The sequence below is a fragment of the Pongo pygmaeus genome, chromosome 3 (assembly GCF_028885625.2).
Source record: "Pongo pygmaeus isolate AG05252 chromosome 3, NHGRI_mPonPyg2-v2.0_pri, whole genome shotgun sequence".
In the NCBI taxonomy this organism is placed as follows: domain Eukaryota; kingdom Metazoa; phylum Chordata; class Mammalia; order Primates; family Hominidae; genus Pongo; species Pongo pygmaeus.
The window spans coordinates 200,040,176-200,056,384 of NC_072376.2; the positions used below are offsets into that span (position 1 = coordinate 200,040,176).

At 38.8% G+C, this 16,209-nt stretch overlaps 1 protein-coding gene across 5 annotated transcripts in view; it reads right to left on the reverse strand.

Annotated features, from left to right (window-relative positions):
- Positions 1-16,209, reverse strand: part of FAT1 (FAT atypical cadherin 1) — a 140,060-nt gene that overhangs the window by 50,723 nt on the left and 73,128 nt on the right. For all 5 annotated transcript variants that reach the window (XM_054484242.2, XM_054484241.2, XM_054484243.2 and 2 more), the window contains exon 4: positions 1,135-1,196. In XM_054484242.2, coding sequence (XP_054340217.1) covers positions 1,135-1,196 — 62 coding nt within the window. The remainder of the gene's footprint in view (positions 1-1,134; positions 1,197-16,209) is intronic.

Genomic DNA, 16,209 nt, shown 5'->3' on the forward strand with positions numbered 1-16,209 from the left:
TATTCCCAGTTCCCAATGCGCACACACACACACACACACACACACACACACACACACACACACTGCACAACTATATAAACTAAGTATTTACTGACAACGTTAAGAAAATTTGACCAAGGATAAAATGAAATTAAGCAAGCAGCATTATAAACAGCAATATTAAGAGAAATTTTCAAAAGTTACAGTTTAGAATTTTGTCACTTATACTGTTAGAGTGGAAGAAGAGCACTGATAACTCAATTAAACAAAGGCAGGTGGCCTTTTCCAAGGCTGGCTCTGATAATGAATAACAGCCTTCCACACAGGACAGACGGATGTCTCTACGTCCCCTCTCCGCGGTCTGCCTGTCTCTCGACCGCTTCCTGATGACACGGCCCAGAGATCTCATCAACCTGATGTCCATGTTACACTCCACCTTCCCTCTCCAAATTACTCGTGGTCTTTTTCTGCAATGTATTTACTGTTAGCCAAAAACCAGGTGACCAATACATGATAACAAGCTGTGGGTTTTCTAAGGACTAAAAGGCATTGTAAATTATCCATGAGAATGAGAAGCCTTATTAGAACTTTCTAGAAGAGCACACCTGAGCCTTCAATCTACTTTTACTTTTGAGGTATTTAAGAAGCACAAACTAAGTAATTCATAGTTTAAAGTGCAAAAGTAATGCAATTGTTTAAGAGCAAAAAAATGAATCTGGAAACAAATTACCTCTAGTTAAAAAGGTTGAAATAGATCTATAAATACCAACATAAATATATCTCAAAAACATAATAGTAAGGGGAAAAAAGATGTATACAGAAAAATGTCACTTATGTAAATGCAAATGAATTCCAAGTGACACTGTTTACAGTTCTGTTTGCCCCCTGTGTGTGCGCAAGCATAAAATACAAAGATCTGAATGGGGCTCATGACAGTGGCCGTGTATTCTGGGAATGGTATTGAAGGATAAAGGGCACAAGAGCTATATTCATTAACAATTTCTTTATATTCCTTTTTCCTAACAACCAGTAAATAATATTAATACAACAAAATATTAATAGCTAAGAATACCGGTTAATGGGAACAAGATTGTTCTTTCCCATGATACTTATAACTACGAATCTTTAAGTATTAAAGATAAAAAAAATACTTACCTCTAATATGTGTTCATCTTGCTGTTCTCGGTCTAGCTTCCTTGATGTAGTTGTGATGAGACCTGTAAAATGATAACAGTTCATTAATCCTCACAAAATAAGGTCAATTACAAAATATTGCAATTAAAATCACACTCTTGGCCAGGCATGGTAGCTCATGCCTGTAATCCCAGCACTTTGGGAGGCCCAGGTGGGTGGATTACTTGAGGTCAGGAGTTGGAGGCCAGCCTGGCCAACATGGTGAAACCCTGTCTCTACAAATGTTAGCCAGGCATGGTGGCGCGTGACTGTAATCCCAGCTAATTGGGAGGCTGAGGCAGGAGAATTGCTTGAACCTGGGAAGCGGAGGTTGCAGAGATCACACCAATGCACTCCAGCCTGGGCGAAAGAGTGAGACTCCATCTCAACAATAAAATAAAAAACAAAATCATACTCTTGTAAAAGTCTGAGCAAATTTCTTCTCAAGAAAAAAAGAAGAAAGAAATTTCTTACTAAAGAAATTTAATTTCCAGGTATGGTTATTTTGTCTACAAACAACAACATACTTTATACTTTCTCACTTTAATGACGCATACACATATTGGATAAATGACAAATAGTAATAAAGTGGAAAAACTCAAATCAGTTACATTTTCTATTTGTTAGTGGTTTCAATACACATTTTGTCAGAAAAGATTTTTTAAAAGTGAGATGAAGTTATCCAGGATTTCAATCTCATCCATCCCCTTTAATTGCTTAAGAGATAACTGAGAGTTGACAGAAATAACTTCTATAACTATATTAATAAGGGCTATTGAAAATAAAATGTTAACTCTCATTTATTATCTTTGAATTATCCACTCTCATAAATAAAGAACTGTTATAAAAAGTAATGTAATTTTCCGGGTAATCTTGCTCATTTAATTTCCCATAAAAGAAAATTAATGATTCTCAAATTCCATATTCTAGGAAAAAAATTTCCTATCAAACTAGAATATCTATGAGTTTTGACCTCTCTTGAGAACTTTAATAACTGCTCAACTGTCAGCATATGTTGGAACTAGAAGGCAATTATAATTTATAAAATGTATTCTTATGCTTCACCTAAACCACAAACAAAATTCCCCTAACCACTAAAATGTCATCCCCAATCTGTGTTGACGGTGAACAGGTGCATCCAGGATGATCTGCACCTCCGACCTTAAAATCAGGTGGAGGCTGTGTGGCAGGACAATCACCAGGGCTGAATGTTCTCCACCCAGCGCTGTGGTTTTTTTCCCATATGGAAATACCTCAAATAATTCACATTTAAGAACAGACTTTATTAATCTCATTTATTTTCTCCCATAATCTTAACTAATTTCACAGAACTATCACTTAAGGGATACTCAAAATGTTTCTCTGCAGCAATAAGTGAAAGGCTTGTGTTTTCACTTAATTCAAAGGTTTCTTTTTTCCTTAAGTAGTTACTAAGAATCTAAATCAACATTATTTTCCTCACAATTCAACAAAACAGTGTTCTCTTTTTAACAAGGACAACAGAAGACTATATCATACCTCCACACTGGGGTTTTCCCAGATCATACGCATAGATTAAAAGGGGCTAATGGGAAATGCTTCACACTGCTTACGGGTGTAAAAATGATGCTTAAATGCGGCACAAGCTTAATTTTCATTAGTCAAAAACCTTTTAAGTTAATCTCTTTTTTTCCCCTATCAAAAATGTACCACCCTCTCCTAACTGTGGTTGTAAATAGTTCGGGAACGACAAGGAGCCGCTTGATTAGTCCCACATCTAATTATTGTAATGCGTCCACCACGAAGTTGTGATCAATGGTAACATCATGTGGAACAGCAGCTTGACACGTTCCCAGGAAAATAGTATTCTTCTGTAGAGCACTTAATCACTCACCAACAGCACTGCGCAAATACTTGTGAGCAAATACAACTCCCCACTTTACGATTTACTTACAGCACGCAAGAAGGCTAACGAAAGCCGTACCTGTGTCCATACTACCAACTCCACGTAAAAAGGCCGGGCGTGGTGGCTCACCCCTGTAACCCCAGCCCTTTGGGAGGCTGAGGCAGGCGGATCACCTGAGCTCAGAAGTTCGAGACCAGCCTGGCCAACACGGAGAAACCCTGTCTCTACTAAAAATACAAAAAGTTAGCCGACATGGTGGCACACACCTGTAATCCCAGCTACTCAGGAGGCTGAGGCAGAAGAATCGCTTGAACCTGGGAAGAGGAGGCCACAGTGAGCTGAAATTGCGCCACAGCACTCCAGCCTGGGCGACAGAGCAAAACTCTGTCTTAAAAAAAAAAAAAAAAAAAAAATCCACATAAAGCCAAAAGGCTACCTGACCACCTCCTTCCTGGGTCTGAAATTATTTGCATGTTCTATATGCCTCAAATTAATTCTCCTCCGTTAACTCAGATGGACCTTTAATTTCATCCCAATGCAATGAATGGTAATACCCCTTTCTTTCCACTTCAGCCTGACTGCCCTGAGTCACTGCCTCACCCTTCAGTTTAAACTGATGCGGGTTTAAACTTTTAAACTCACTGCGGGGCCTGGCGTGGGTTCCTGCTGCTGGATTCTCCAAGTCCTAGTATTTCTTCTATCATAATATTACTCCACAGTATTACAGCCCCTCATTTAAAAATTAGTCTTCTTTTCTGTACTGGAAAACTTAGGAGGACAGAGGCTGTCTTTCTTGCATAGCTTGCTCACATAGCTATCTCTCCGTCATCCTCAAGAAACACTTAAATGTGTGAACATGTGAATTTCTCAAAACTACGAATGAGCAGAATTAAAAATATGTGCTAGAGTGACAGAGATCATAAACTACTGTAAACCTGAAAATGATACAAATTCACAGCCCCTAAGTGAGACAACAGTGAACGCGTTAGTACATATTTATAGGCACGGTGTGCCAGGTGCTGCGATGGGTGGCTAGGTGCTGCCGGCACCCTGCAGGTATTTAGAAGCACAGACCTGAAGTGCAGGGAAGAAGCTGTGGGCATACAGACAGGTGTGACTCAAACCACACCCACAGAAGTGAGTATAATACTAAAGAGGACAGTGGGCCTATAAAAAAGGTAAAGAAAATAGCGGGCTGATCTTCAACCTAGGAAGCAATCTGCTGGAAGAGAAGCTTCGTGTCCCAGAAGCCCAAGGCAGACGATTTTAAGGAGGACGTACTTTGGAGAAGCCTGGAAGAAAAGAGAAAGTGGGGCAGGAAGTAGATCAGAAGTATTACTTTTACGAGAGGAGATTGTCTCACATGTAACTGTAAACTAGAGAGAAGATGAAGATATAGACTTCCACTAACAAATACAGTCACCACTAGCCTCCTGAGACCAGTGGAAAAAATTAATTAAAATTCAGTAAAGTTTACACTTCAGTTTCTCAATCACACTAAGCCAAATTTCCAGGGTACAGCAGTCCCCAGGGGCTGGTGACGACAGCATGGAGCAAGGCAGATGCAGAACGTGCTCCCCATGGCAGGAAGCTCTGCTGGACGGCACCGGTCTACACAGAAGGCACAATTCACAAATCGAGATCCTGCAAGAAACCCTGCAAGGTGGGTTTACTTTTCTGCAGAGAACACGTAAGATATTTCAGACTGACAAAAACAAACAAACAACAACAACAACAAACTTTCTTTCTAAATTCACAACACTTAGCAAAAAGAATCTTAGCAAGGCTGCCGTAGCGCTTTTCCCTAATGCCATCTCCAGAGAGAGGCCGTGCATGAGTGTCCTATGGGGGTAGCACCAGGTGATGCACCCCCTCTGTGAAAAATTACGATAAAATTAGGGTTCCTGTGGGATTTTCATACAAAAGGAAAAGAGAATTTCCTAATGACGTAATTTAATACTAGGCATTCTGGATGTCTTTTAGAGGTGCACTTTATCTTACAGCAATCAACCACACTGAGTGCCCAACCCCCAGGAATGCTACCCGAACCCCCTGCACTCTGGCCACGCAAAACAATCTACTGAATGTGTTCTGTGTTCACGCTCATTCATGCCTCTGTGAGCATCACTCCTGCTCATCATCCCTCCGACCCCCGCCCGCTTGAAACATCTACTTCAAACTTAACTCCAAAGTACAACCGCTCCATATACCCACTACACGTTATTAACCTAGTAGGTAGTAAGTGTCCTAGTAAGTATATCCACTTCTTTCATTTTCGACATCTGTGCTCATCTGCAATATTTTTTGCCAAATCCCAGAAAGATATGTACTTAAAGGAAACTGTACAGAATTTCAGAACTAGAGAGAAACCTTTAAGATTATCAAGTTGAGCTGCCTGAACCAAAGAAAAGTTAAAATTTTCCAAGGCCACTAGTAAGTCATTAACAAAGCCAGAAGTAGGATTTCGTTCTCTTGAGGCTCAGATGAGCGTTTTTTTCTCCCTATCACACCTAACTGTGTAATTTGCTGCATTATAGTATTTCAACTCTCTATGAACTCTGAACTGTGACTTTCATAAACTGTAAGGAAAAAACTAGGAATGATTCATCATCAGTCATTTAATAGGTCCAAAAAAGCAAGTTAGGAGATAAAAGAGGCAAAAGCAGAAAAATGTATATGCAACTGTTTTCTTTTTGTAACTTTGTGTTTTATCTTCCTCTTCTGCCAAGCACTGATAATTAAAAATAGAAAGGAAGAAAAACCAGAAATTTTTCTTTCCTTGGTCCAGAAAAACACTGCATTCTATATAATAAAACTATGATAAATGTAGGTGGGCAGAGACAGCAGACACAGTATATTCTCACCAATGAGCAGTTACCAGTTCACCCCATAAATGTATGCATAATGCAGGAACCAAAGTTTATGGCACTTGATGAACATCATTAAAAACACTCATGGCCTTTCAACGCCACTTAAGACATTTAGAGATGAGTTCATTTAGAACAGACAGAATGTCAGATCAGCTATGATGTTTCAATATAAAATTGTACTCTTTGACATTTCTTATAAATCAATAACAAAACCATCTCCAAACTTCTCAAAATTCAAGAGATAAAGTAGACTTCGCAAAGTAGATAGACGTAAAAGTGAACATCAAAGGACTAGTAGGTGAAGACAGTCATGTGACATGGTCCACACAGCTGGAGCGATGAAGGCATTCAGTCAACTGTGTTGTAATGTCCACTCAGAAAGTGGAGATAAGACAGTCTTGTTTGCAAGAAACCAGGATGAAGGCCAGAAGTTGGCAAAGACTACTTTATATGTGATAAACAATAAGACAGGATAGATTGTAGGGCACTGACAGAAAACACGGCACAGGAGCTACACACAGAAAACAGGAAGCAGGAAGAAGGCTCTTGCCAGCAACTCTGTGTTCCAGGAAAGTGTGGACTTGGTTGGATGAGAAGACATGTGGTCTAGTCATTCGTGCTGCTCCAGCAGACAAACCACCCACCATTGCCTGACATGTGAGTGAGGCCACTGAGGACCAGCCAGCCACCAGCCAAGCTGGCACAAGAGTGGAAGAAGCACCCAGCAGAACCCTAAATTATGAGTTATTTCAAGAGCGGAAGAACTGCCCAGCAGAACCCTAAATTATGAGTTATTTCAAGAGCGGAAGAACTGCTCAGCAGAACCCTAAACTAAATTATGACAGTTATTTCAAGCCACTCAATTTAGACAGCCAAGGTATTATGCTTTAATAGATATTTCATTACATATATATATATAAAAATCTCTCTAAGCCTGTAAAAAACTGAGATATATCCACATATGTATATACGTATATCTTCGCATATGATGTGTCAATATGTGAAGATATCTCCATTTTTACAGGCTTAGAGAGATTAAGTTGCTTACTCAACGTCATTTAGCAAAGTATTGAAGTTGGGGGTTCAATAAATCTAGGAAGTCTACATTAAAAGTGAAAGAAACCAGGGACGGACTGAAGACTTTGGTTCTACAAAAAATAAATTTCAACATCAGCACTGCAGGTAAAAATAGATGGCATAATCCCAGCACTTTGGGAGGCCGAGGCGTCATTTGGCCAAGTATTGAAGTTGGGGGTTCAATAAATCTAGTAAGTCTACATTAAAAGTGAAAGAAACCAGGGAGGGACTGAAGACTGTGGTTCTGTAAAAAATAAATTTCAACATCAGCACAGTGGATAAAAATAGATGGCATAATCCCAGCATGTTAGGAGGCCATGGCAGGTGAATCACTTGAGGCTAGGAGTTCAAGACCAGCCTAGTCAACATGGAGAAACCCCATCTCTACTAAAAATTCAAAAATTTGCTGGGTGTGGTGGCATGCACCTGTAATCCCAGCTACTTGGGAGGCTAAGGCATGAGACTCACTTGGACCTGGGAAGCGAAGGTTGCAGTGAGCTGAGAGCAGGCCACTGCAATTGAGCCTAGGTGACAGAGTGAGACTGTCTCAAAAAAAAAAAAAAAAAAAAAAATATATATATATATATATATATATATATATATATATATATATATATATAAGAAAGATGGCAGCTAGAAAAGGAAAAAAATAGGATTTCTGAATAGAATTCAGGTTCAACTGCAACAAGAGAGCAAGCACTTGCGATCTGTAATAAGAGTGATTGATGACCCCACACTGTAAAAGACAGGGTCCTGGCTCTAAAGGAAGGAATCTCTGCAGCCCTGTGTTCACCTCACCCGGCGGGAAATTTACTTGGAACACTTTTCAATTACTCTACTAGAGAATAAGCAGAGGAAGGGAAAAGATCAAGGGAAAAAGGTAAAAATCTGGTCACCCGATACCTTCCTTTTACTCTGATTATTTTCCTCTACCCCCTGCAATGATTTTGGCCTTTCCACCCTTTTATTTTACAATAATTCATGAACCACAGCCATACACGTTCTAGAAAAGCACTGTCCAACAGAAATTTCTGTGATGATTTGTGTGTTCTATAATTTGCACTGTCCAATATGGTAGCACCTTGTCACATGTGGCCACTACGCACTTGAAATGGAGCTAATGTCACCACAGAACTGAATTTTAAATTTAAATAATTTAAATTTAAATAGTCACCAATTATGTCTGATCCTTTATAGCATCTCCAATTTCAAATGCTGCCTGTCAAAACTAAAAACTTTAACATCTGCAATATTCAAAATCTTTTTCTGTGGTTAAAATCTGAAGCAAAAATATTTATCTAAATCCAAATTTTTGTAGACATCTGTCTTAATCCTACATAGAAAAAAAAAAAAAAAAAGTGAAACTTTCCTGGATTTTGACTGTGCTGATACTGCCCTGCCATGCTCCTGTCCACCGTTCTCTGTTATGAGTCTCCACTTAGCTCAGCGGGCAACGAAGAGGCCTGCTTTAGAATTGCTGGTTTACTGCTTCACCTGAACACGTACCAATCAAGAGGCTCTGCGCTTAGCTGTGACTTGGACAATCATTACTCTACTAGTTTGTTTTTACTTGTTTTTCCTAAGCACTAAAAGTGACTAAACTAAATCTATGTTCATAAACAGTAGTGATGTCATAATGTTTACGATCTCGGTCACCCACTTGTTCAGTCTGCACTGTCATTCAACTGCTCAGAATGCTGTTCCCAAATGTCACCATGAGAGACATATACAAAAGCCTAAGACAAGGCTCTTGTCCTCAAAGGCATACAATTTATTTAAGGAAACAACTCCCACATGTAAAAGGCAGAGGTGAATATTAAACTATCCTCTCATTGTTCGCTTTTTAGCCACCACTAATTACGTGTTTCCCAAGACCCAGCTCTGGGGTGGGCATTTCATATGCGTCACTCTCACTGGATACTCACAGCAACCCTAGAAGGGAGCTACCAATATACTATCTTTATTTTTAAGATATCTGAGGTTTAGAGAGGTAAAATCATCGCCAGCTAAATGCAAAGCTGAGATTTGACCCCAAGTCTGTCTGATTCCAGAGTCCAAGCTATTAATTCACATAGACAACTCTAAATATATCAATCATATTTAATACGTATAATGATTATACAACAAAATTATTCAGCGATCTCACTTTCCTCTAGGATTAGAATGTTCTCTCCACCAAGCCCAGCTCCTTTTGCAGGAAGGAGTCCTCTGGGCTCCATCCCTTTCTCACAATGTTTTATTAATCACAGCATTATTGTGACGAACCCTTGACTACAGGCATGCACTTCAGGTACATACCATTTTCACCCGATGATTTCTCCAAAACACTTTCACAGATTCTACTCGATACTAAGTTTAAGAACTGTAATCGTAGTATATTTGTTGGTAAAGGAAGTGTCTAGTTTAAGTTTTAGGGGTCTTCAGTGTAATTTCTTCAGGAGTTGTTACTACCAGGATCCGGAAGTTAGAGTTCTACCCTTCAATTCTGACTGTGGCAGGGACTGCTCCCAGGGACATTCAGCGTGCTTTAAGAATCAGCAACATTAAGGACAATTACAATAAAACACCTGTAATACACTCATGGGCAGACTGTGAAACTTACACTGCTCGGGTAACTTTTAGACAAGGAGTACTATAAAAACCAGCAAGGCAAGGTGCTGATGAGACATGCATATGTGTGTACAGAAGAAATGTGTACACACACTCCTGCGCACAGAAGTTGTGACACGTTCAACTCTGACATATTACTTCTGGCTACTCCTGGGAAATGGAACAGGTAGCTGGAGGGAAGAGAGGAGAGAGGAGGAGAACTTCGTTTTATACACTACTTTATTGTGGCAATCTTTAATCTTTAATGAGCATATTACTCAAATAAATTTAAATATTAAAACATTTTAAAGCTGAGAGTGAAAACACAGAAATATCTGATGGCTGAAAACTAAACTTAGGCTGGAAAATCTCAAATCAATTATTTTTTAAGCCTTAAATATATATACTAATATATGGCCATGTATATAAAAAACTCAAACTCCTTAGAAATATTAAAGTGGCATATCCTATATGATTTTTTCTAATGTTTTTGAGTTGCAGCAAATTTTTAATGAAATGGATGATGGGTGCTAAGTATCCTCTTACCGTAAAAATAAAGTTTGCTAAAGCCAGAGGGTCTTTCACGATGCTCTAGCCCAAATCCTGTACCTTAAAACATGAGGAAATGAGGTCTAGGCATGTGGAATAATTTCCTGAAGGTGAGTCAGCAGAAGAAACTTTCCTACCAAGGAAAGTGATCAGAAGGCTCTACTGCTCGAGCCTTTTCCTGCAGAGGTGTGCATCGGGATCATGGGGTATGAATGCCAAATCCCCCTTCTTCCCGCCCCACGCCAGAGCCACCAAATCACACTCTCCACTCATGAGGACCCAGCCTGTACCATCTCATAAAGGTTTCCCGGTGATTCCATCCCATGCTGACCTTCTCAGTACAGGTGCTGACAGAAGTTGAAAAAAATTCATTCTTATTTTAACAGTTTTATTTTCAGTCATTATAATAATTTCTACTGGACATATTCTGGAACAAAGCATATTATCTATTTCTTTAAAATACTATTTGAGATGCAGAGAAACACAATAGGACTATGGACATATGAGAAATACACAGTATTTCTCAAGTATGGTTCTTAAGTACCATAAGAAGTATAATTAACATTGCAAAAAATGCAACAAAGAAGTGGCCTGGAGAGCCCACCTGAAGATTCCACCTGTTCTTCAACCGCTTATTAAGTCCTAAAACATCACCCAGAATCTTCCTGACAAGTCTGCAACCACCGACCAAATCATTAAAGCCTGTTAGAACATAAATTAAATGAAATGTAGTCTTTACAACATTAAAAAAAAAATAAGAGGAATCTAAATGGCTATATACATTTCCATTGAACAGCATATTTTCCGTCTTCTTGGAAATACCTTTGTGGTGGATTGAATGGTGGCTCCTGCCCAAAAGATACGTACAACCCTGGAAGCTGTGAGTGTGAACTGATGTGGATAAGCATCCCTGAAGATGTAATTAAGAACCTCAAGATGAGACCACCTTGGATTTATGGTGGACCCTAAATTCAATAGCAAGAGTCTTTTTAAGAGAAAGGTAGAGAAGATTTGAGTCAGAGACCCAGGGAAGAAAGGCGTCTGATGACAGAGGCAGAGACTGGAGTGGTGCCGTCACAAGCCAGCAGGTGCCTGGAGACTGGGAGGAGCGAGGATAGGTCCTTCCTTAGCGCTTTAAGAGGGAGCCAGGCCCTCACGGCACCTGGAATTCAAACTCCTTGCCTCTAGAACTGTGAGAGAATCCATCTCTGTCGTTTAAATTTATGGCAAGTAGCCTTAGGGAAATACACCTTTTTTTTTAAATTAATGTCTTTATTGAGGTATAACTGATATACCAAAAACTACATATGTTTAATGTATACAATCTGATGAGTTTGGATACACACACTAATACACCTTTTTATTTGGATAGCAAATTAAAGTACTGAAAAAATATTTTCTAAAATAATTGGGTAACACTGGCGAACAATTCCATAATTCAGAGATAACCATTTTTATTACTTTCTGTATTTTGTTAGTGTCTTCACTTGAAATGTTTTATGGCTTGGTAGGCTTGTAACTCTACACACGAGACAAAAAGCAGAGGATTAAGCAAGTAACTCAGCTCCAAAGGTGATCTGGGATGAAACAAAATTCCCAAGTGGAGTCATGCTTTCCCTCAGGAGGAGGAGAGAGCAGGATGCCTCGGCTCTGGAATGGGACTTCCTCAACATCTCTGGCTGAGAACCACAACTCAGCTGTCTTTTGTTTTCAGTTATGAATATATAAAATATGACACAAATTATACATCAGTTCTGAGTATATTATTTCTCATATTCTTTCCTCTCCATAATAGAAGAAAAACTCCCTAAATATTGACTTAGTAACTCTATTCATAATTATACATTCTAGCTTAATGCCTGTAACACACAAAAGTTCCAACTCTAAAGCTGTTTCAACTAAGGACCAAGACAGAACAGACTCTTTGATTCTGAGTAAAGCAAATAGCCTCTCTGTCCTCAAGAGTTCACTTCACCAGCAACAGGGGCCTCAGGGTACAATGAGTTAATCAAAATTTTTTTTCAAAAATAATTTGCCTAATGTTATCATTAGTCAGAAAAACTTACCTGTGCTCACCCTGTGTTTACCCAAACTGTCCTTTCGATTTTAACCGTACCTCTTGCTTCTCTTATACAGCAGCTAAGAAAGAACAGTAAAAAGGCCTAATACCAGGAAAAATGAACATAAATTACATAAATAGGGAAGACATGAGAGGTCAGAGATTTAAGTAAAAGTGCTTTAGAACTTTATAGGACATGTGTTACAAATCTTGGGCTCCTAAAAATTGTTTTAAATGTCCATGATTCAGTGTTGAAAGAGAGCTTGCTCTGAGTTAGGTAAGCTACCAAAGAACTACAGGGACCAACCAGATGCATGGAAAACAGAGAGGGCAACACCACTGGTCCAGGGTCAACCAACTGCACAGAAAACAGAGAGGGCAACACAATTGGTCATTATTTTGATTTTTACAATGAAGTATTAAATAAATAATTAACAAATAATTTACTATTATTAAATAATTTATTATTAAATAATGTATTTATTAAATAATTCATTTATTAATTGATAAATTATTTTATTTGATACTTCATTATTAATAAATTAACAAATAATAAATTTATTATTAATAAATTAACAAATAATAAATTTATTAATAATAAATTAACAAATAATAAATTTATTAATAAATAAATTAAGCACCATGAGATACAGAAATAACAGACTGTAACTGTGCAACTCCAGGTAGCACCTGACTGTCCCTTTGTAAACACGTCATCCATGGAACATTCTAGTCTACGGATCTGTACCCATCCAGCTTAAATAAAATGAAATGGCTCCAGAACAAAGCTGTGTATGTGACTTAGAAGATCACGGTGCAGTCCTGAGAGCTGTACAGTGGGTGGACAGAGGCGCAAGTGAGCGGGAGTGACAGAAACTACATCAAGGGCAGCGTTTGTCTGTGTGAACTGCTATGCCTCCTCTTCCAATGGGCGAAAGGGAAAATCCTTCAAATGTGGCTGCTTTTAAAAATCTTTCACGAGTATCATGCCTAGTTCTGTGGTGGATACAATAATGAATGAAGGTGGTCCTGGCCCATAAGGACCTGAGCCAACACTGGATACCCCCGAAACACACACCAGAGCCAACACTGAACATGCAGAGCCAACAAGCCGACTAGCCCACTGACAGGGAGGCATCACGTCCTCCGCTTCTGCAAAACACAGACTGCCTTGCTGGCCATGAGCAAACACACAACTTCTCCTTCACTTATCACTCAGCATCCAGCCCCTCAGAGGTCTAGACTGTGAGCTCAGAGATCCTCTGCAGCACCGCACTGTCTTTATTTAGGTGGTGTTCTAAGACCGCATTTCACTACAGCCTGCTGCGACGAGCTCTTTTGGCAGCTGTGGCCATCTCAGCAGCTATTGTTTGTCACTGCAGTACTGGTGCCGACAGGATTAGGCATGGAGCCAAAAATGGAATTCTATTCATAGACTGGCAAGGCTGGAAAGCAGCTCAGAACTCATTTAGTTCAAACTTTCAGAGTTCCAAAGAAAACACTAATAAAATGAATCAAATGACTAGTCTAAAGTCACACGGGGAGTCATTCAGGGAGCCTGTATCCTACAGTCTTCAGACGTCTCTTCTGGTTTCAATTCTATCTCACTAGCTGTTTCTTGTTGAAAATTGATGGCATGAAAACATAAGATCGACAGCAAAACTCAATTTACAGGGAATTGCCTTCAGTGATCCTATAAATGTCAGATATAGCAGGGTCAGAAAAAGAGGATAGGGTACACAACCCATTTTATAAGGTTAACATCATGCTGACATAAAAAGACTAATCTCAGGCACCCAAATGCAAAATCTTAACTATAATTTTAGCAAATAATACTCAGCAGCTATAGAAAAACCAAATGCTTCTGACAGAATTTATCATAAAGATTCAAGTTAACCAATTTGCGGAGGAAAAAGCTTGTCATCATCAACATCGGCAGAAATGTACTGAATAAAATTTGACTTCTTGCAAACTTTAGGGATGATATACTTCACTTATTTTATAAAATAATAATGAGCATGAGAAAGAGATAGGAAAAAAATCTACAGATTTCTCCTTAAAATATCTGCATATCTTGGTAAAAAGACTGCAAATAGGTAATTTTTTTTTAAAAATGAATTCCTGCCATTGCAATGCGACTGGCCCGTCCTTTCCTTCCTTTGCAGCTATCAAATGTTACCGGAAACCCTTGGAAGTTGTTTGCAGCTTTAGCTATTTCCTATTGCACTTTGTTCAGTATTCGTTCCAGCCACAATAAAATGCCATTTACTTTGGTTCAGAAAAAAATAGTTGTAAAGTGTTACTGGACTAACACATGATGAGCACCCAGTACACCTACTAGCTAGTCTACCATTTTGTAACTTTCCTGCATGCTTTAGGGATTACCACACAAAAACTATACATCTCTACCCAATCTGCAAACACAAATCACATTTCCTATAGTAAACTTTCCTGCATGCTTTAGGGATTACCACACAAAAACTATACATCTCTACCCAATCTGCAATCACAAATCACATTTCCTACAGTAAACTTTCCTGCATGCTTTAGGGATTACCACACAAAAACTATACACCTCTACCCAATCTGCAATCACAAATCACATTTCCTACAGTAAACTTTCCTGCATGCTTTAGGGATTACCACACAAAAACTATACACCTCTACCCAATCTGCAATCACAAATCACATTTCCTATAGTAAACTTTCCTGCATGCTTTAGGGATTACCACACAAAAACTATACACCTCTGCCCAATCTGCAATCACAAATCACATTTCCTACAGTAAACTTTCCTGCATGCTTTAGGGATTACCACACAAAAACTATACATCTCTGCCCAATCTGCAATCACAAATCACATTTCCTACAGTAAACTTTCCTGCATGCTTTAGGGATTACCACACAAAAACTATACACCTCTACCCAATCTGCAATCACAAATCACATTTCCTACAGTAAACTTTCCTGCATGCTTTAGGGATTACCACACAAAAACTATACACCTCTACCCAATCTGCAATCACAAATCACATTTCCTACAGTAAACTTTCCTGCATGCTTTAGGGATTACCACACAAAAACTATACACCTCTACCCAATCTGCAATCACAAATCACATTTCCTATAGTAAACTTTCCTGCATGCTTTAGGGATTACCACACAAAAACTATACACCTCTACCCAATCTGCAATCACAAATCACATTTCCTATAGTAAACTTTCCTGCATGCTTTAGGGATTACCACACAAAAACTATACACCTCTACCCAATCTGCAATCACAAATCACATTTCCTATAGTAAACTTTCCTGCATGCTTTAGGGATTACCACACAAAAACTATACACCTCTACCCAATCTGCAATCACAAATCACATTTCCTATAGTAAACTTTCCTGCATGCTTTAGGGATTACCACACAAAAACTATACACCTCTACCCAATCTGCAATCACAAATCACATTTCCTATAGTAAACTTTCCTGCATGCTTTAGGGATTACCACACAAAAACTATACACCTCTACCCAATCTGCAATCACAAATCACATTTCCTATAGTAAACTTTCCTGCATGCTTTAGGGATTACCACACAAAAACTATACACCTCTACCCAATCTGCAATCACAAATCACATTTCCTATAGTAAACTTTCCTGCATGCTTTAGGGATTACCACACAAAAACTATACACCTCTACCCAATCTGCAATCACAAATCACATTTCCTATAGTAAACTTTCCTGCATGCTTTAGGGATTACCACACAAAAACTATACATCTCTACCCAATCTGCAATCACAAATCACATTTCCTATAGTAAACTTTCCTGCATGCTTTAGGGATTACCACACAAAAACTATACACCTCTACCCAATCTGCAATCACAAATCACATTTCCTATAGTAAACTTTCCTGCATGCTTTAGGGATTACCACACAAAAACTATACATCTCTACCCAATCTGCAATCACAAATCACATTTCCTATAGTAAACTTTCCTGCATGCTTTAGGGATTACCACACAAAA